Source organism: Lissotriton helveticus, chromosome 7 (genome assembly GCF_964261635.1).
Source record: "Lissotriton helveticus chromosome 7, aLisHel1.1, whole genome shotgun sequence".
NCBI lineage: Eukaryota > Metazoa > Chordata > Amphibia > Caudata > Salamandridae > Lissotriton > Lissotriton helveticus.
In genome coordinates this window covers 560,103,738-560,126,279 of record NC_136068.1, presented here as the reverse complement: position 1 = coordinate 560,126,279, position 22,542 = coordinate 560,103,738, and the positions used below count along the sequence as shown (strand labels likewise).

At 46.9% G+C, this 22,542-nt stretch overlaps 1 protein-coding gene and 1 long non-coding RNA gene across 2 annotated transcripts in view; one reads left to right on the top strand and one right to left on the bottom strand.

Annotated features, from left to right (window-relative positions):
* LOC144766892 (uncharacterized) overlaps positions 1-22,542 on the top strand; it is a 199,107-nt gene that overhangs the window by 34,196 nt on the left and 142,369 nt on the right. The gene's annotated exons all lie outside the window — the stretch shown is intronic.
* LOC144766891 (membrane-spanning 4-domains subfamily A member 4A-like) overlaps positions 3,898-22,542 on the bottom strand; it is a 458,387-nt gene continuing 439,742 nt past the window's right edge. The window contains exons 6-7 of the mRNA XM_078650602.1: positions 11,746-11,865; positions 3,898-4,231 (exon numbers count right to left, since the gene is read on the bottom strand). Of these exons, the coding sequence (XP_078506728.1) occupies positions 4,166-4,231; positions 11,746-11,865 (186 nt within the window). The 3' untranslated portion in view covers positions 3,898-4,165. The remainder of the gene's footprint in view (positions 4,232-11,745; positions 11,866-22,542) is intronic.

The following is a 22,542-nucleotide window of genomic DNA, read 5'->3' as shown; positions in this document are numbered from 1 at the left end:
ATGCAATTTTAAAAAAGCAAAAATGGATAGACGTATTCTTAAGCACTGACCATAATGCAAATATAAGAGGAATTCTCTTAATCTGCAAAAAACCAGCTAACGTGCGGATCCTTGAATTCAGAGAGGACAAATCTGGAAGATGGCTCATAGTCAACCTCTCTATACATGAGCAGAAATACACTTTAGTCGGATATTATGGTCCTAACTCCGATGATCCATCTTTTTTGGAGACAATAAGGAACGATTTAATAACCACCTCTGATCCCATAATCTGGACAGGGGACTTTAACGTTATTTTGAACCCCAAACTTGATAAAACCACCAATAGTAGCAGATATAGGGGTCAACCCCCCTCAAAATCTAGACAGACTATAAAAGGGATTATGGAGGACTTGGGTCTCGCAGATTTATGGAGAGAAAGAGCCGGCTCTAAACCAGGGGTATCTTATAGGAATCTAAAGTATAAACATACTTCACGAATAGATTTTGCCCTGTTTAGTTACTGTCTCCAAAACTCTATAGCTAGTATTAAGTATATACCCTCTCACTTATCCGACCACTCAGCCCTCTCTTTCACCTTAATACTTCAAACTTATAAAAAACATCCCTCCTGGACATTTGATCGAACTATTCTTTTGGTCCCGGAAGAAGTAACATATCTCAACTTCGAAGCTAGGATGTTTTTAGATAGCAATTTGCACTCAACCTCCCTTGCCTTAGTATGGGAAACTCTGAAGGCTTACCTGAGAGGTTGCATTACCAACAGAGCCTCCTTTAGGAGGAAAAACTATCTAGCCAAAATCAAAAACCTAGAACAGGAGCTGGAGATAATTGAACAAAGGCTTAGGGGCACAACTGGCTCATTACAAGATCAAAAAAATATGTCAGGCCTCAAGAGTCAGATAGAAGGTATCCTACAAGAAAGGGTTTCAAAAAAATGGGAGGCGAGTAAACTCTCCAATTTTGAATTCGGAGAAACCGCAGGGAAGATTTTAGCCTGGAGGGTCAAAGCAGACCAAGCAAAAAACCACATAAGAGGGATCATGGTAGCGGGGGAAAATCAGCTTAGGTCATCAGATGTAGGAATTAGCTCTGCCTTTACGCAGTTTTTTGCGGAAATATATAGGGATGATATCAAAGAGGACCAACAGGCGAGGAAGTCATGGCTGGATAAGATCCCTCTTCCACACTTATCGCAAGCACAAAGTGAGGCATTGGAAATGGACATCTCAGAGACAGAGGTTAAAAAGACTCTATCCGCACTAAAACATGGCAAGGCTACAGGTCCTGACGGACTCCCCGGAGAACTGTATAGAGCCTTGGCCGATATTATTGTCCCTACTCTGACGGCCCTTTTCAACGGTATTCTGAAGGACGGTAATGACCCACCTCAATCATGGAGCGAGGCAACTATAGTCTTGATTTTAAAACCTGGGAAAGACCCAACATTATGTGGGTCCTACCGGCCAATATCATTATTAAATAATGACTACAAAATATATGCTTCTATTTTAGCAGCTAGATTGGGAGCAGTAATGGGGAAAATAATCCATCAAGACCAAAAGGGATTCATTAAAGGGCGTCAGCTTTCTGACCTAACATACGATCTAGTGGGGGCAATTGACATCGCCTCAGCTTTTTCTATCCCACTGGCAACCCTCACCCTAGACGCAGCTAAAGCTTTTGACAGGGTAAATTGGCCCTATTTAAACGATGTTTTAAAAAAGTTCAACTTAGGGGAGAAACTCTGTCGAACAATAAAACTTATATATAAATCACCAACAGCACGGCTTCTAATAAATGGTAAGCTGTCTGAATTGTTCAAGATCTCTAGAGGCACAAGACAGGGCTGCCCGCTTTCCCCCCTCCTCTTTAACCTTTACATAGAACCGTTTGCGGAAGTTCTCAGACGAGAAGACTCTATTCCATCTTTTAGGTTCGGGGAGTGGGAAAAGCGAGTAGCCTTGTACGCAGATGACATCTTGGTCTTTACTTCAGACCCGGAGATTGCTCTACCAGTAGTCATCGATAGAGCCGCAGATTTTGGACGTATCTCGGGCTATGAGATAAACGCCTCTAAAACAGATATTATGGCATGGAACATACCCGACCTACGCTCAAATACATCAAATGCTATGAGATATTTGGGAATTCAGATAGTGCAAGATATCGCACAAATCGCCCAAGTCAATCTTGAGAGAATCCTTAAGGAAATTAAAAAATCTTTGAATTCTTGGTCTAATCTCCCACTAACTATCCTAGGCAGAGTAAGCCTGCTAAAGATGTCAATTCTTCCCAAGTTTACCTTCTTATTTAATACGATCCCCCTCGCATTTGATAAAACAGCGTTAGAGAAATGCCAGAGAGAGATTAACTCCTTCGTTTGGGGATACAAGTCAGCAAGGATATCCTGGAAAAAGCTGAGCAGGAGGAGGGAAAAGGGGGGCCTATCCCTACCTGACTTACAATACTATGCGTGGGCATTCCAACTATCCCATTCAAGAATGCTCTTAAAAGTACCATCTAATACTTCAATAGGCCTCATGTTCATGGCAATGCTGATCGGTGCTGGCCTACCAACTAATGGCTATATGTTTAAGTTTGGAGAACAGAAATACTTCAAGAAAGTTAAATTAAAAATTCTTATGTCCCAAGCGAAACTATGGGCACAGATAAGGAGGAACCTGGGTTTGTCATACTACTCCAACCTTGCGCCCATCTGGGAATCACCAGGGCTCCCTTCCTGCTGGGATGATAGGCTTACTATCCCGTTGAGATCAGGAGGGATACTAACATGGGGAGATGTGTTGACAGGTAACTCTCTGAGGCCCTGGGAGGATTTGCGAGAGCAGCGGGGGATAGAGCTCTCGAGGTTTAAATACCTACAATTAGATAGCTGGGCTAAGGCAACAAACAGGTCTGGGGCATCATTAGGGAAGTATAGCATCACCGAGGAGAAATTGGTAGCGCAACCTGCAGGGGGTAAAGAGGTCTCGAAATGGTACTGGTGCCTGCTAGAAGAGATAGACGGAGATTTCACCCTCCCGGAACAACTATGGGGCTCAGATCTGGGGGCCCAGAGCATCGAAATCTGGCAGAACTCCTGTACCCTATTATATAAATGTGTCAAACCCGCATGGCTCAGACGCAATCATTTTTTTACAATTCACCGTGCATATTTTACACCGCTAAAACTTTCCAAATTCATCCCAGGGAAGAAATGCAATAAATGTGGCCATATTGCAGCCTCAGATGTCCACATGTTCAAAGAATGCCCCAACATATTACAATTCTGGAATGAAGTTAAAGCAACTCTGGACTCCATTCTTAATACTTCGATCTCCATCACACTTTCCTTGATCATATTTGGATGGGACAACAACATAAAGGGCCACGCTAGGACATTTTTGTTTTTTGCCATACTGCTTGCAAGAAGAGAGATATGCAAAGTTTGGATTGAAAACTCAGCACCATCCCACGCTAACTGGCTGTCGTCTCTCTATGCAACCTCTAAAACTGATTTGAGGAGAACAGGCGGCGAGCGTAGCCGCATCTTTTGGGACGTTCTGGTTCACTGGAGACAATGACCGGGGTTTTTTTTTTTTTTTTTTTTTTTTTCCCCGGTCCTATGATTATGCCTTGAAACTCCAAGAACTAGGCCTCCCCCCAGACGGCTCAGAATGGCTAGTTCAACTGAATAAAATTTCAAGTTCGGAGTTTTTTCCCACGATACTCTTCGAGCCATCTTCTTGCCGAATTCCACCTAATAGAGCATAGGATGCAGAGGAAACTCTGCACCTGGATAGAGTGGCTGGCAGTTGGAGGCTAAATAAGAGGGGGCCAGGCAAATGAGGATATAAAAAAAAAAAAAAAAAAAAAAAAAAAAAAAAAAAAAAGCATTAGTAACCAGGAATACAGCATTACATGGAATAGGCTTTCTGATAACTACATGTATATAGCTCATTGCATATGATTGTACATTAACATATTTGCATACATTTGAGGAGCGATGTTTTTCGAACACTGCATTTTCAGGGCACTGAATAATCGCTGGGTCGTATCGAGGCCACTAAGTCCGTCCCTGGCGCGCGCTCATTCAGTCATACAGGAACCGCTGACGTCAATTCCTGTTGACATCATTAGTTTAGGGCTTCTCAAAAACTCTTCATAGGACGGTACTAACTCCAGGGTCAGCTGAATTCGGAGGGGCGGTCTGATAAATCACCACGGACTGTAGGAGGCAAAGACAGCTGGGTATTAAAAAAGTACCATTCAAACTAAAACTGTATCAAAGTGCATGCTTGTGAGAGTCACTGGAAATGAGTAGAGATAAGCGAGCACGCTTGTGTCCGTATAGTGAGGAACAGGCTGAATATAGGAAATGGCGATGCACGTTGAGGTGAGGCAGTCACTGCATAAGCAATGGTGTCTCTATAGGATTGTGTGTCAATCAGTCAATCAGTGCATTTATATAGCGCACTACTCACCCGGAGGGTCTCAAGGCGCTTGGGGAGAGGGGGGTCCGCTACTGCTCGAACAGCCAGGTCTTGAGCTGCTTCCTGAATGCAAGGTGGTCTTGGGTCAGGCAGAGATGGGTCGGGAGGGAGTTCCAAGTCTTGGCGGCCAGGTAGGAGAAGGACCTTCCTCCTGTGGTGGCTCTTCGGATGCGGGGGACGGCGGCGAGGGCGTGGCTGGTCGATCGAAGCTGGCGTGTGGGACTGTAGAAGTTGAGGCGGCTGTTGAGGTATCTTGGGCCTTGGTTGTGCAGGGCTTTGTGTGCGTGGGTGAGGAGCCGGAAGGTGATTTTTTTGTTGACCGGGAGCCAGTGCAGGTCTCTCAGGTGTCCGGAGATGTGGCTGTGTCGGGGGATGTCGAGGATGAGTCTTGCTGAGGCATTCTGGATCCGCTGGAGTCTCTTCTGGAGTTTCGCGGTGGTTCCGGCGTAGAGGGTGTTGCCGTAGTCCAGTCGGCTGGTGACGAGGGCCTGGGTGACCGTCTTCCTGGTCTCGGTGGGGATCCACCGGAAGATCTTACGTAGCATGCGCAGGATGTTGAAGCACGACGAGGAGACGGCGTTGACTTGTCTGGTCATGGAGAGGGAGGAGTCCAGGATGAAGCCCAGGTTGCGTGCGTGGTCCGTTGGTTTGGGTGCGCTGCCCAGGGCGGGGGGCCACCAGGAGTCGTCCCAGGCGGAGGGTGAGGAGCCCAGGATGAGGACTTCTGTCTTGTCTGAGTTCAGTTTCAGGCGGCTGTTCATCATCCACTCGGCTACGGCTGTCATCCCTTCATGCAGGTTGGCTCTGGCGGTGGCGGGGTCGTTGGTGAGGGAGAGGATCAGCTGGGTGTCATCGGCGTAGGAGATGATGTTGAGGTTGTGTTGGCATACGATGGCCGCAAGGGGGCTCATGTAGACATTGAAGAGGGTGGGGCTGAGCAAGGAGCCTTGAGGAACGCCGCAGATGACTTCGGTGGCTTCTGATTTGAACGGGGGGAGGTGGACTCTCTGTGTTCTTCCGGCGAGGAAGGAGATGATCCATTCCAGTGCCTTCTCTTGGATTCCGACGTTGTTGAGGCGCTGCACTAGGGTGCGGTGGCAGACAGTGTCGAATGACGCGGAGAGGTCCAGGAGGATGAGGGTCGCAGTTTCCCCGTTGTCGAGCAGGGCTCGGATGTCATCGGTGGCTGCGATGAGGGCGGTCTCGGTGCTGTGGTTGGCCCGGAAGCCGGACTGGGAGAGGTTGAGGAATCCGTTCGTCTCGAGGAAGGCGGCCAGCTGCTTGTTGACGGTCTTCTCGATGACTTTGGCCGGGAACGGGAGGAGCGAGATGGGGCGGTAGTTTTTGAGTTCGGTGGGGTCTGCTGATGGTTTCTTCAGTAGAGCGCTGAGTTCGGCGTGCTTCCAGCTCTCCGGGAAGGTAGCAGTGTCGAAGGAGGCGTTGATGATGTCTCGTAGGTGGGGTGCGATGACGGCGTCAGCCTTGTTGAAGACGTGGTGAGGGCAGGGGTCGGTTGGAGATCCGGAATAGATGGAGTTCATCGTGCGTCGGGTTTCTTCGGTGTTGATCGGGGTCCAGGCACGGAGGGTGGGGGTGGGGGGTGGAGGTGCGGTCGTGGGGTGTGTTGGCTGAGTGATGAAGCTGTTGTGTATGTCTGCGATCTTGTTGTGGAAGTAGGAGGCGAGGGAGTTGCAGAGGTCTTGAGATGGGGTGATGTCGTTGTTTCCGGCGTAGGGGTTGGAGAGCTCTTTGACGATGTTGAAGAGTTCCTTGCTGTTGTGTTCGTTGTTGTCCAGTCGTTCCTTGAATGCGGTTTTCTTGGTGGTGTGGATCAGTTGGTGGTGTTTTCGGGTGGCGAGCTTGAGGGTGGTCATGTTGTCTGGTGTTGGGTCTCTGCGCCAGGCTCTCTCGAGGGTTCGGCAGTTCTTCTTGGAGCTCTTGAGTTCGTCGGTGAACCATGGTGCTTTCTTACTGCCGGGTCTGCTAGGCGGGGTCCTCAGAGGGGCGAGGTCTTCTGCGCAGTTGCTGATCCACTTCGTGAGGTTGTTGGCGGCCTGGCAGGGGTTCGCTGAGCTGGCGGGGGGGTCCCGGCTCAGGGATGCGGCGAGCTGGTCGGCTGTGATCTTGTTCCAGCTTCTGCGTGCAACCTGTTGCTGGTTGTGGTGGATCGTGTTCTTTCTGAAGCTGAAGTGGACGCAGCTGTGGTCCGTCCAGTGGAGACTGGTGGCGTGGCTGAAGGCGATGTCCTTGCTGGATGAGAAGACGGGGTCGAGTGTGTGTCCGGCGTAGTGGGTGGGGGTGGTCACCAGCTGCTTGAGACCGAGGTTGGCGAGGTTGTCCAGCAGGGTGGTGGTGTTGCGGTCGTTGTAGTTCTCCAGGTGGAAGTTGAGGTCCCCGAGGAGGATGTAGTCAGCGGAGGGGAGGGCGTGCGGGCTGATGAAGTCGGCGATGTCTTCGCTGAATTGTGTGTGTGGTCCCGGGGGTCTGTAGATGAGGGTGCCTCTGAGGGTGGTCTTGGGGTCGGTGTGGATCTGGAAGTGCAGGTGTTCCGCGGATGTGAGGGTGCCGTCGGTGTTGGTCGTGATGCGGATGGTGTTCCTGTGGATGATGGCGATGCCTCCTCCGGTCTGATTGCTGCGGTCCTTCTGGGTGATCTTGTATCCGTCCGGGATGGCGATGGCGATGTCGGGTGCTGAGGAGGCGTTCATCCAGGTTTCCGTGAGGAAGGCGACGTCTGGGGATGTGGTGTCGAGCAGGTTCCAGAGCTCTATGGCGTGTCTGTGGACGGAACGGGTGTTGAGCAGGATGCACTTCAGGTGGTTGCTGCTGGAGGTCGACACGGTGGGTACGGGTGCAGTGCAGGTCCGGATGCAGGTGAACTTGCAGGAGTGGCAGCTGAAGGGTCCGTGGGTGCGTCTCGGGGAGGCTCGGTAGCATCCAGGGATCCGGCCGGTGTTGAGTGCGTTGATTTCGGTGGCGTTGTAGGTCCGGCGGGTGGGCTGGTGTCTGCGGGGTCCAGGGGTCCGGGCACTGGGTGCCGGCCAGGCGCGGACGGGCGCAGACGGGCTTGCCTTTGGCGCACCCGCTGCACGTCAATGCTGCGCGTTTGCCACTCTGCCATATGTGGAGAGTGGGGGGGGGGCAGAGCGAGGGAGGAGCAGCTGGGAGGCGGGAGCGGGGCGGCGAATGGGAAGGGCGGCCGAGGGAAGAGTGCGGGGCCACAGGGGGGCAGCGGCGGGGAGGTGGCGGGAAACGCGGCAGGGGCTGAGCACCACGAGGGGCAACAGGGGACAAAGGCAACTAACTAAGTATAACTAAATACCACAGGGAGGGAATACAATCACAGAAATACAGAGCAGAAACAGCACACTAAAGCGGAGCGAGAAAACAGGAACAAATTACAATACAATACAGGGCAATACAATACAAGGCAGCGCAAGCAGCGGCGGTCGGGGGCCAGGAGCACAGCTGCAGGCAGCGATGGCACTCGGGGGCAACCTGGGCTCACACACGGAGGAGTGAGCACAGTGCGTGGGGTGACCGGACCAGAGGGTCAGAGACTGAATAGATGAAACCCACAATGGCTGAGGCTTATTACTGAACATACCGTCAGAGTGTTTTTTTGTTTTTTTATGTTTTTTATAGGCATTCAGAAAACACATGTTATTCATTGTTTCAACATTTCAACCTTGTACAGATTTCATTTTTTTCAAATTTTAAAGCAATATAGTCCCCAAATGTCATATTCCTGCGATAAATTCATTCTTTTAAAATAGCATACGTTCTTTTCTTTGGTTGTCTTGTTAATCCACTTTTTGAACCGAGGTGCCTCTATGGCTTTCCAATTTAATGAGCGTGCAATTAACATAGCAATAAAAACATTTTTTCTGGTTCTCTCCACACTTCTCACACATGCAGAACTTTCCATAAGCACTAGCATTCTTTCTGTGGCTAAATCATGAATATAAATAAAATAAATATTTCTTGAAAATATTGTCCCTGTGGTTGACAAATAAAAAAAATGTGATCCCATGTACCAGTGTTCTTACATCTGGGACACTGGTGTGATATGTCAGCTTTGTTCTTACATCTGGGACACTGGTGTGATATGTCAGCTTTGTGCTTATGTCGAATTTTCGCGGTATAGAGGCCAAAAGGCATTGTGCATACAGCTGCATTCGATTAAAGTTGGTTCTTCTCAGCGCTTTGTGAATATCCCTCGATGCCTTGTTCCAGTTTTCAATATTTGTGCCGGGATCTATCTTTGACTTCCATATAGTTCATAGTTCGTCTACTGTTTCTTCCTCATGATTATTCATTTTAGCAATATGTCTTGTCCATTGTCCGATGCTCATAAGTTTTGCTTTGACTCAGCATATAGTCAAGACAATGCTACATGTTTTTTCAATCTCTATATTTAATCTTTCTCGTAGTGGTGCAATTATTTTCATATATGAAAATCAGAACCATCCCTGTTGTGTTTGTATTTTATGGCATACAAATTGCCATCTATCAGCGAGTTGCCATTGATTTCCACATCACACTGAAACAAATGGAAATCAATCAGCCAAAAAATCCCAGCGCCATGCAGCTGAAAACGGCACTTTAAAGGAGATTTATACTTTAATAGAAGAGATGGAAAGTATCATTAATGTATAGCTGGAACACAGGGACAAAGCCCCAGACCACAAGTTCACCAGGATTTTCAGCCTTGTCGACAAACCAACATCAATTGTCAGGGCTGGCTTTGGGGCTGGTGGGGCCCGGTGCGACAATTATTTTTGGTGCCCCCACACCCAATGACTACCTCCTCGGATTCTCTCACTGCCACTGGGCAAAAGTGCCCCTCAGCTCTCGAATCATAAGTTATTGCTAAACACAGCCCCCTCTGAGGTAAGCCATCCTACAAATGCACAGTGTGGCCTCACCAGTCGCAATGCCCTAAAGCTGGCCCTGATCAACTACATACTGCAATACTTGGCACTCAGAAGCAATCTGCCATATGAATTTAGATATTTATTGCACCGCTGTGCCTGCTGAGATGCTTCGGGAAGCTAGGAATGCGAAAGCTCCAGTGTAGAAATGAGCCATGGTGAGAACAGCCACTATGCAGGATGGCTGATGAGAGATAAAATAAGGGCCATATTTATCAAGGGTTTTGTCGCTGTTGCATTCAGCAACGGGGTTAAAAAACAACGCAACCCATGAGATGCTATTTATGAAGCCACGCAAGGCCACCATGCATGGCCCTGAGTGGCTTGATAAATCCAGAACAATGCAACCTAGCGCAAATCACTGCATTGCATTACTCTGTCCCAGGGAGGAGTTCCATGGGTGGTCCGTGGGTGTTTCCACGTAAAAAAAACATGGATTTTTTAGCATTCCCAGTTTAACAATACGTTGTAGTACTGGGAATGCATCAAAATTGCTACGCCTCCCAGGTGAGGCTTAACGAGGAAAAATATGATTGTTTCTCCTCGGTTTTTCCTCCTTTTATGTGTTCTGCAGCACACATAAAACGAGGAAATGCCTCTTGGGATTGTTTTTATGCAGGTAGGTGCCCCTTCTTGCATAAAATCAATCCTGCTAACAGGGCAGTCACCCTTGCACCATGGTGCATGAGTGCCTGCGTTGGCGCTAGGCAGCACATTGTGCGCCAGTGCTGGGAAAAAGCAACAATGCACAGTACAATGTTAAGTATGGTGCATTCCTGCCCTTTCGCTGTCACGCAGCGCCGCAAATTGACTTGCTGCTCTGCGCTGTGTGATATAAGGGGAGTTTGTGGAAGGGGAGTGACCAGCGGTAAGTCTGCCCCTCGGGCAGATTGGGATGGTGGTGCAGTCCAGTGACTGCCATTCTGTTTTGGGCTACATACGTAGCCTAATTATAGCCCAAACTATATCTAAGGGGTTTTGTTGGGCTCCCTGCCATTTTTTTAGGTTCAGGTGACCTGGTGGTTGGGGACGGAGAGCATATCTGTTTCTCTGTTCCCCACTCGCCCATCACTTTAGCTAGAGTTCCTGGGTTACAATTTGATGTTTATTTTAGATAAGGGCTCCGTTGTTGAGTCAGGTTCACAGGGGCATAGTTGTATACGTTGTTGCTTGGAACAGGTGCTAAGGTGCTTCGGTTCATGAAATGTTTGCCAGGTATTGGCAAAAGTTTTTGGGCGATGCCAGTTGGGAAACCGTGTGCAAGGGTATGGGAGGCAGGTAGTTCAAAGTTCAGTTTAGGACATTTGGTTACTTACAGGTTCATACATACAGTCATAGGATGCAGGGGGAATAGAAAGTTGGAAATGTTAAAATGCAATACAGTTAAATGAGTTGGCTGCATGGTGGGTATGTTGGGGAGGGGACCGTAGAGGTGGGGGTAGGCCAGGGCTAGTTCACTGGATATATAGCAAAGTTTTAGTTTTGTAAGGCGGATTGCCAGGAAATTGACTTATGTGCACCTGTTTCAGTAAAGAAACCTTTTTCACACAGCAAGTGGTCAGTTTTCTGTGCTACACCACTCCCTCTCAGAGGTACATATGGCTGATCGTGTTGGGGAGTGTGACAGGAGAACGGAAGTCTGCACTGGGACTTGTTCAGGTGTCATGAACTTGAAGGTTGCCCAGCTGTTTTCAGGCTGGACAGCATTGAAGGAGAAACAGTGGGCCGCCTGGGATATAGAGTGTTGTGTCTTAGATCTGGGCCATGTGAACAGCACTACAAGCGTGCTATGTCTGATCTTAATAGGCTTGGACATTGGCCTGCAAAGTCAAAGAGAGAAGATTGGGTAGCGCTGCTACCTAGAGAAAGGCATCTGATATTGAGGAGGGCCGCTGGGCAGGTGGAATGTTAGTACTGTTTGTCATAATTCACTAGGCCTTTTCTGAGGCATGTACTATGTGAAAGCTGCACCGTAAATTACATCTGTTGCAAAGTGTCACAGCAGTACTGGAAGCATGTTTTTCCATATCTCATCAATTTCATTACTGTGAGAATTCTTGGCAGGAGGACTATCTCCATGCATAATAACTAATTTTCCTGGCTTTTTCCAGTATGGCAGACCTTTGTATTTTAGCTAGCGAGAGATATAATGCTGGAAAGAGAAAGAAAGTACAGAGCTGGAATGAGAAAGACTACATAGCTCAAAAGAGAACTAAAGATATCAGCAAAGGTAAGAAGGAAGGAAAGATGGCAAGAAGAAAGGAAAGGAGGAAGGCTGTGAGTTAGGAAGGAAGGAAGGAAGAAAGGATCCTTACCACTTCACTGTAGGCGGTCCTGCAGAGGGTTTTGCATCCAAAGGCAGAAACGGATATGGATACACAAAACTGGAGAATGCTAAATGTGAGCAGAATAAACATGATTCCACTGGAGACCATCTGCCAATGACAAAATAAATATTAGCTCTGAGGAAGAGGAGAGAGGTCAGAAACAGTCACACACCCACACTCTTCTTGTCAAGACAATACTATCTTACAATTTAGTGTACCATCCCAAAGTGATCATAGGCATCCCTCCCTGGAAGGCACAGACCTACACCACTGTGGAGGACAATTCCTATGGGGGTACTACACAAAGAAATGAGTAAATATGTACTTTTAAAAGTACTCCTATTTCTGGGGCAGATTTCTAGGCATACTACTGGGAATATTGGTGAATTCCAAAAAGTAGTAAATCTTCACCTATTAATCAGAGTACTTCTAAGGGTGCAGCATTACTGCTTTCTCTGTGAATTGCCCTCCATATGTTTTTACCCCCATTTTCCACGTATCTGAGAGCCCCCCAGCACTCCCCTGGAGCTTTTTATAGTGTCCCCCCTTTTCTGTGGTCTTTTTCCATAATGCTAAACGATTTTCAGGAAGGTGGAAAAACACATTGTTTAACACTCATCATCATCCAGTCATGCCTTGAGAAATCGAAACGTGATCAACAAAAATTGTGATTTTGAAGTGACAATTTTAAAGGTCCAGGGGGCCTCCTTTATAAAAAGTGACGCATCGCTGCGAGAAAACAACGATGCAACACTTTTCATTGCACCCTCCTTGCGACACCAATGATACATCATATTTACAGTATGATGCATCATGTCGCAAGGAGTTACAGATACGTCAGTATTTCTGATGTATCCGTAGGCGCACAAATGACACATTGCTGGAGTGTGTCACAAAAGTGACGCAACTCCAGAAATGGTTCATTACACATGGGCAACTCCCATGCAAAGTGTGCCTGCGTCAGTCTTACGTCAGCCATGAGGCAGGCGTAAGATATTGAAGCATTTGCATCCTAGAAGTGGCGCAGTGACATCTTATAGATGTCACTGCATCACTTCTACGACCCTTTCTTGTGTCAGAACACCCCCCTGCATACCTGGCGCAGGTATAATGTGGTGCAGGGGTTTACAAAGTGATGCATCTAAGCAGATGCATCACTTTGTAAATATGGTGCAAAAAGGCTCATTTTTTACGCCGCTAGTGCGTCACAAAAAGTGACGCACCAGCGGCGCTAAAGTGACGCAAGGGCTCATAAATAAGCCCCAAGATATTTAACAGTGTTAACCCATTGAATCCGACCACACACCAATTCTACATGTTAACTGCTTCTTTAAATCTTTTCTCTGGACAGGACTGCACAACATTTGCAGGGCCTTAGCTGCATATGCTAAGCGGGTGCCAACTTTGGAGCAGATCTGTGAACCAAAGTTATAGAGTGATCAAAAAATGCCTTTTAAACTGAACGTGTATCTGAACCATACCTAAACATTGGTGACTGCTATCATGTAAAATATAAATATATAGGGAGGATAAAAGTGGTACTCAAGAAAGTGACGTACTCCAGTTTAACTCCTATATGATTCCTAGCTTTCTTCTATATACAAATTACTGAATTAATTGCATCAAACTTTGCTTGAAGTTATACCTTTACCCATGGACATGCTGTACTTTGGTTTGAAGTACATCCATTCAGACATTTTCAGAAAATGTGCATTATAAAAATATGTTGCGTGGGCTTGATGGGGGTAAAAGTTAGAGGAAACTGGACAACCAGTTCTCTGACAATTCACAAAATAGAGTTTGCAGACTGCCTCCTGAACAACATTTGAAAAATAAAACTGAAAAATATAAAAGCCACAAAAAGCTGCAAGGATGAGCACCCCTAATTCTAAGGCCTACATTGGTAGGGGGAAGGTAAATAATCCCCATAAAGTTTACAAATAAAATAAATGATTTTGGTGTGCGGGACCGTGGCCTACACCCAGAGCCTATGAATCAACGACAGGCACAGACTCTTGGCAGACACACCCAAAAGTTTGCAGACCCGGCGCAGTGTCTGCAAACAAGATAGTCGTGCATCTGTGTTAGTTTCCTTCTGCTGTAGTCCGCAGACCTAATAACTTAGTTCATGGACCCATGTTGCATTCCTGTTGTAGTCTGAGGACCTAGAAGGTTTGCAAGCTACAACAGAGGAACCAACATTGTTCATTTTCCTCTATTTAGTTGCACTAACCTTGTGCACAGGATTCAACTGAAGCAATATTCTTATCTGTCTCATGCCACTCTGACCAATGACTACATATACTGAAATATGAGGGCCAGAGGTAGAAGAGCAAAAAGGGGAATAGAATAAGAGAGGAAAATGAGATTCCGGACTCCATCACTCCTGCCTCATCACTCTGTGGGTTACTGAGTTCTGTGGAATATGGCGACTCCCTACAAGGCAAAGGAGAAATCTTAAGTGTCCTATTATTAAGAGAACTAAAGATGACTTCAATTGCGCATTGATATACCTGAACTCTACCCCTGTGTAATTAACTCTCTGTACGGATGTGTCATTCCTGGAAAATAACATACAAACAATAAGTATTTCAAAGAAAGATGGACACTCATATATCTCCCTATGCTTTGGATAACTACCTCAAGCTTCATCACTTCACATTCTCCTATGGAAGGTGAGTTATAGTTTCTACTTGACTTCAGTAGAACTGGAAAGATAACCAACATCCTGTTTTTCTCTAACCGTAGCAATATTATTTGTTCACTAAAACTATATCACCCTAACATGACATTTGTAAACACACATGCAATGATCCATTTTAAGAGTCCTCCCTGTTTCTTCACAGGGTATGTTAGCAGAATGTGCCCTAACTCTACAATTCAGATATATCTTCAAAGTATAGATCACCATTCGTTTTCACCAACAGCATAACTTCAGAATATTTCTTTGTAATCCCTTAGTAAAGTTTAGTCTTGGTCTTAATCCCCTAGGTATGGTGGCAAGGTGCTACAGGGATCCCCATCCCGCTAGGGGGTAAACAAAATGTGTGTGCAATTTCTCCACAAATTTGCAGGTCGATCTCCCAATTCGGGGCAAAATTGAAAACAAAAATAAGCACGGTCTCCCGCACATTTTTACATTATCACCCCTGGGTGGGCCACGTACCGGGGGCATGCAGGCATTGAAAGATGAAAAGGGGGACCCGCACAGAGTCTCTCTTCTATTGTCTTATTAGCCCCGGGGACCAAGTCAGTCCCTGCAGACAATCCCTGCACCGATGAAAAGCTGTGCGCAGTGTGGACTTGATTGCACATGGGGGTTTGCTGAAGGTAGCTAAAGCCGCTTTTAGCTATGTGCTGGGGGTTGGCTTTCTGTGTGGAAATAAAATATTACTTTATGTAAAAAAAAAATAGAAATTAATGGAATAAAACAAAGGTTAAAGTGACGGTAATAATTAGGTGTGATAAAATTATCAGTTTTTTTAAACCGTAGAATTTAACTGAAAAAAACCAATGGTTAAATAACGCGATAGTTAGGTGAACATTCATCCTTCTGCTCCCAACTCGCCCCACTCCGCAACCACATCGCTGGGGGCTAGCAGGCTGGGCTCCAACGAAATAAATACCACCAAAGTTGCCTAGCAAAACAAGCCCGAACCTTGAAGGGCGGCCAGTGAAACTGGTGCACAGCTATTTTATATATATATATATAAGGACTCGTCTCCCTGTGTTTTATATGCAAACTAAGTGCTCGAAAGGTACGCCGTTCTGTTTAGATATTTATTAAGCATGGGCGTAAAATCCGTTCCGTTCGCGGAATTTACGGATTTTCTGCAATTTAGCCGTCCGCGAATCTCGCGAAATTGCAGAAAAATCCGCGAAATCGCGTTCGGGACGGATTTTCAAAAACTGAAGTATATGAAGCACTTACAGGGTTACAGCAGGTGCCCAAGTTGAAGCTAATTTCTTTGTAACCATTTACAAAATGGTTACAAAGAAATTAACTTCAACTTGGGCACCTGCTGTAACCCTGTAAGTGATTCCTGAGCGGCGCCTCCAGAGTTGTTGCCTACTTGCAACTATTCTCTCGCCCTGCTCTGACCATCGAAGCAGGGTCAGAGAATAGTTACAAGTATGGCACAATGCTCCAGGCTGTCACAAAAATTAAACCACAACAGGAAGCACTTACAGATAAGGAAGCAGGTGCCGGACTTGAAGCTCAAATTCAGTAACGCATTAACCCGCCCCCGGTTGAGGCTGGGCAGGTGTGCTTTCTCCCCATAATCTACAGTGGTGAACCAGAGGGTGCTGTGATGAACCAGAAGGTGCAGTTGTGAACCAGAGGGTGCTGTGATGAACCAAAGGGTGGCAGTGGTGAACCAGAGGGTGGCAGTGGTGAACCAGAGGGTGGCAGTGGTGAACCAGAGGGTGGCAGTGGTGAATCAGATGGTGGCAGGGGTGAACCAGAGGGGGCAATGGTGAACCAGAGGGTGGCAGTGATGAACCAGAGGGTGGCAGTGATGAACCAGAGGGTGACAGTGGTGAACCAGAGGGTGACAGTGGTGAACCAGAGGGTGCTTTGATGAACCAGATGGTGGCAGGGGTGAACCAGAGGCTGTCAGTGGTGAACCAGAGGGTGGCAGTGGTGAACCAGAGGGTGGCAGTGGTGAACCAGAGGGAGGCAGTGGTGAACCAGAGGGTGGCAGTGATGAACCAGAGGGTGGCAGGGGTGAACCAGAGGGTGCTGTGATGAACCAGAGGGTGGCAGTGATGAACCAGAGGGTGGCAGTGATGAACTAGAGGGTGGCAGTAGTGAACCAGAGGGTGGCAGTGATGAACCAGAGGGTGGCAGTGGTGAACCAGAGGGTGCTGTGATGAACCAGGGGGTGGCAGTGATGAACCAGAGGGTGGCAATGGTGAACCAGAGGCAGCTGTGATGAACCAGAGGGTGGCCGTGATGAACCAGAGGGTGGCAGTGGTGAACCAGAGGGAGCTGTGATGAACCAGAGGGTGGCAGTGATGAACCAGAGGGTGGCAGTGATGAACCAGAGAGTGCTGTGATGAACCAGAGGATGGTGGTGATCAACCAGAATGTGGCAGTCGTGAACCAGAGGGTGGCAGTGATGAACCAGAGGGAGCCCTGTGGGTGTGAGCCCCTGCGCTGCTGAGCTGCCCAGGGGTTGTGAGCCCACGCGCTACTGAACTGCCCCGGGGCCCAGTGGGTGTGAGCCCCCGTGCTGCTGAACTGCCCCGGAGCCCTCTCAGTGTGAAAATAATTTGTGCTCAATTGCCTGGGAGCCCTCTGGGTGTGAGCACACATTGTGCTAAGTGTCCCCCTGCCCCCAGTACATATATACCCGTACCGCAGAGCACCATTATGCTCTTGCACCATGAAGTCTGGTGCCTGAATGCTCCTGATCGGTGTAGGTGGTACCACCTTCTGGTGCAGTCAAAATGTAAAGTCATAACTTGCTACACAGCACCAACAAACATGTGTCCCCCCTGGCACCGGTATGCACATGTACCAGGCGTGGAGCACCCGCATGCCACTGCACCCTACTGCCCAGCGCCAGCATATGCCTGTACACGGCAGTTTAGTATGAGATGGGACATTGTCCAGCAGCAGCAGCTGCATGCGCCTGAACCCACTGAGCAGGATCAGAATGGCTTTGTACCAACACGCGCAGCAGAGCTATCTTGGACATCTGAAGGATTCTGGGGTCCTGTGCCAAACGTATTTTTGCATCCATGAGTTTCCCAAGCGCCATCCCCGTGTAGCTCCTGTGACCAGGAGGCTGCTTTCTCCTCATCTGCTGCTCTGCTCGGTCTCTGACCCTTTATAAACCAGATGCATGTGAACTCGCATAGAAGCCCCGCCCGTTTGGCCCCATCCACCACACACTAGCGGTATGATACGTCTTCCCGCCCGTCCCCACTATAATGGCCAGCTCACTCAAAGGACCTCGGCGCCTTTTGGCGCGCTGGCAAAGTTACAGGCACACGTGGTTACATATTTGTGCAAATGGCACTAAAATTCGCGAGTTCGTGGGAAAATTCGCAAACTTGCGGACTTTTTTTGCAATTGCGCACATTTTCGCGGACCGTGAATTCGCAAAATTCGCCCATACTTAATATTTATCTCCGCCCGCTCCGCCGGTCACGAGCCACCCCTGGGAAGGTGACGGATCTCCAGCAGGAACATCGTTGTTGATGGATATATATATATATATATATATATATATATATATATATATATATATATATATATATATATATATATATATCCTTCACGGTGCAAGCAGCCGCCGCGCACCTCGCTATGGCCCCTCCTCTTCCAACAGCGGTCCGTACTGGGCAGCGAGCCCCAATTATTCAGAATATCCACACCAAAGTCCAAAACTGCAGGGACGGTATGAATTACGGACACAATCGGCGTTTTGATCAGAAATTCATTTATTCAGCGTTTCTCGGCAGTAGAAACATTCTGTTCAAAATGCCGATTGTGTCCGTAATTCATACCGTCCCTGGAGCCTGGAGTTTTGGACTTTGGTGTGGATATTCTGAATATATATATATATACACATATATATATATATATATATATATATATATATATATATATATATATATATATATATTTATTACCTACTGGCGATAGCCAGTAGGTATATATAGTTAGGATTGTTTTCCATAGGGAAATCGCAACATTCTATTGGGAATAACTTTGGTGCCGGTTGAGGAATCTTCCTGAAATTTTCCTTAACTTTGCCTCGCGGCGCTCCGGAGCAATTTCAATGGTTTTGTATGAGTAAAATGGCCAGCTAACTATAACACCACTAAAACTTATAGTTTTTTTGAGTGAATTTCAAAGGTTTTTTAAAAGCTAATTCCTAACTATATAACTCCTGAAACCTATGGTTTTTTCAGTGAATTTCAAAGGTTTTTTAAATGCTAATTCCTAACTATATAAGGCCTGAAACCTATGGTTTTTTCAGTGAATTTGCAAGGTTTTTTAAATGCTAATTCCTAACTATATAAGGCCTGAAACCTATGGTTTTTTCAGTGAATTTCAAAGGTTTTTTAAATGCTAATTCCTAACTATATAAGGCCTGAAACCTATGGTTTTTTCAGTGAATTTGCAAGGTTTTTTAAAATTCGAATTCCTAACTATATAAGGCCTGAAACCTATGGTTTTTTCAGTGAATTTCAAAAGTTTTTTAAAAGCTAATTCCTAACTATATAACTCCTGAAACCTATGGTTTTTTCAGTGAATTTCAAAGGTTTTTTAAATGCTAATTCCTAACTATATAAGGCCTGAAACCTATGGTTTTTTCAGTGAATTTGCAAGGTTTTTTAAATGCTAATTCCTAACTATATAAGGCCTGAAACCTATGGTTTTTTCAGTGAATATATATATATATATACACATAAATATTCTTTTTTTTTTTACCTGCTGGTGGTCGCCGGTGGGTAATTATAGTTAGTACCATGTTTCCATAGGAAAAACATTTTTGTTTTGCCAATAACTTTGGTGCTGCTTGATGGATCTTCACGAAATTTTCAAAACTGATACAATGCTCACCTCAGCTGCTATCATTAAAGTTTCAGGGTGATCCGTTAAGTGGGGGACTAAAACCAGATACAAATTATGGCAAATGGTATTATGTTGATTTAAATGGAATCGCTTAAAATAATGTAAATAGAAATTTGGTTAGCGATTGTAAACTGAAATATAAGGTCATAATATGTAGCCCATCCAGGGCGCAATGTATTAGGATAATCCCGATATGCTGCAATTTCACCATTCCAATATGGCACATATGTATGGGGTACAAGTCTTGTCTCTACCTCTATGTTATCTCAGGCCCTGGTGAATCATCCTCTCTCCGTCACGGGGGATCTGGAGCTCGATCTGGAGACCCTGCAGTCCTGGCTCTTAGCTAGAGTGAATAAACTAGCGCCTGCACAGCTCCCTAGATCAGACACCAAACGATCTTCGGCCCCGTGGTTCACGGCAGAGGTCGCCCAATCCCGCAGACAGTGTAAAGCCGCTGAACGTGCATGGAGGGCCTTATATGACGGGGAGGCTAAAGAGACCTATAAGGCCATGATGAAATCTTATCATGCTTTAATCTTACAGGCTAAGAAGTGTTACTTTGCTAGGAAAATTGAGGAAGCAGCCAACTCCTGCAAGGAAATCTTTCAGATCGTACGCAAATTCACTACTTCCAGCTCGATCTCGGACCAGGAGGCTCCAGATGAGAGCTGGGCGAATACCATTGCTAATTTTTTCACAACTAAAATTAGACAGATTCAGGAGTCCTTCTCTCCGAGATTGGCAGGGGACCATTTGACTCTGTCTAATGAGATAGCACACCAGCCTATCTCTGGCCCGGCCCTTCTGGACTTTCCGCCCCTCACAATGGCTTCATCTCTAGCTTTGATGAGGAACCTGAAATCTGGCTCACCTTGTGATCCTTGCCCGGCAAAATTTTTAGCCAGAATGCTGATGTTGTCAATCCATTAGCCAATCCTATTCTGAATCTTTCTTTGAGTCAGGGATTCCTGCCACCTTCCTGGAAACAGGCTATGGTGATTCCCCTTCTTAAAAAGCCCAATCTTGCCCCAGAGGTTCCATCCAACTATCGGCCTATTTCGCTTCTTCCAGCACTGACTAAAATCCTGGAGAAGCACGTTCATAGCGTGCTTTCCAACTTCCTGGAATCTAATGAGCTTCTTCATGCGTCTCAATCGGGCTTTCGATCCAACCTAAGCACTGAGACGGCGCTTCTGGAAGTGTCAGAGATTATAAAGGAGGTGCTGGATGACGGAGGCAGGGTGATGTTAGTCATGTTAGACTTGTCGGCGGCTTTCGACACCGTCCCCCATGAGGATCTCCTCATAAGACTTCATGACATCGGTCTTGGGGGGACGGTGCTGAACTGGTTTTGTTCCTTCTTAGCCAACCGCCGGCAAACGGTCTGGGTCCCTCCTGGATCTGCCGAAATGCCGCCATTGGGAGTCGGAGTTCCTCAGGGCTCAGTGCTGAGCCCAACTCTATTTAACATCCTCATGACCCCTCTGGCGACTTTGGTGGAGTCCTTCGGGGCCCAGATCGTCTCATATGCTGACGACACCCAGCTTCTTTTCACCTGCCGTAAGAGCGAAGAATTCGATGGGGAAAGTATCCGTGAGTGCCTTGGGGCTGTTTTTAACTGGTTCCATCTGAACAGCCTCAAGTGTAACTCGGATAAATCTGAGATACTTTTCTTTGGATGTCCTCTGGAACCGAACTGGCATGATTGGTGGCCTGTTGACATGTTCCCTCCGGCTCAGGCGTCCATCTGGGCTAAGAACCTGGGAATTAAAATTGACAATGGGCTAACGCTTAATTCCCAGGTGGCTACCCTTACTGGAACCTGTTTCGGCATCCTCCGGATGCTTCGAAAGTTTTTTCCTCTTTTGTCCCAGGAACACCGGAGAATAATTGTACAGGCCCTCATCGGATCCAGATTGGATTACGCCAACATTCTGTACTTGGGCCTCCCAGAATACCTTCTACAGCCCCTGCAGGTGACCCAGAACGCGGCAGCACGAGCAATTTTTGGATTGCATCGTCGCGCCAGTGCCTCAAACCTGCTGCAATCCCTCCATTGGCTTCCCATACGGAAGAGGATAAAGTTCAAGGCTCTGACATTAGCTCACAAGGCACTGCATGCCACGGGTGCTAAATACCTACAGAAAAGGTTGGCTTTTTACTGGCCGACGCGATCTTTAAGATCGGAGTCTTTGGCCCTGGCCGCGATCCCGCATATAAAGAAGGCACGCCTGGGAGGGCGATCTTTTAGATACCTGGCCCCCCAGTTGTGGAACTCCCTTCCCTTGTCGTTGCGGTCCACGTCCAATCTGTTGGCCTTTAGAAAGGATCTTAAGACCTGGTTATTCTTGAACTAGATTTCTTCTGTCTCCTTCCTCTGTGCTTCCTGTCTGTTGTTATGTTTTTTTAGCTTCCTTTTCTGGGTCTGGAGCATAAAAGCGCCGGGACACTCCTTTGGAGTAGCCGTTGCGCTATACAAGACCCATATATAACATAACATAACATAACATATGACTAAATGAGACACGTGAGGGGTATTTAAATAAGGAAAAAATGGCGCGTCAATGTACCATTGACAAAGGCAGTAGCCGAAACGCGTCTGGTGCTATGAAGGTCCAAATAAACCTTTGATCCTCCTCCCGCGAGTGCTGTTTCTTCTTTGGGGAAGTCAAGAAGGAAGGAGCTACGATACATATATATATATATATATAGGTATATATAGTTAGGATCGATTTCCATAGGGAAATCGCAACATTCTATTGGGAATAACTTTGGCGCCGGTTGAGGAATCTGCCTGACTTTTTCAGCAACTTTGCCTCGCGGCGCTCCGCTCCTTCCCTAAAAGTTTGGGGGGCATTCGTCAAGCGGGGGCCGAGATAAAAGGGGGGTCCCAAAACGTGTTTTCCCCATGTTAATTTCCATAGGGCGGTCTGTCGCACTTTTAGCTCGAACGGCTGAAAGGATTTTCACCAAACTTAGCAAAATTGTAGGGACTGGTAGCCCGATGTGCCTTTGCTATGTCTCAAGATATGTGCTCCAGTGGATTTTGAGTAATTTAGGTTTAAAAAAATGTATATATCTGTAAGCGCGACCCGGTACGCGTACCGGGGAGCGCTCCGGGCGCGCCACGCGACTTGCGCACGGGAAGCTGATTGGTTCTCGGGTGTCTGTAAACATTCGAAACAGTC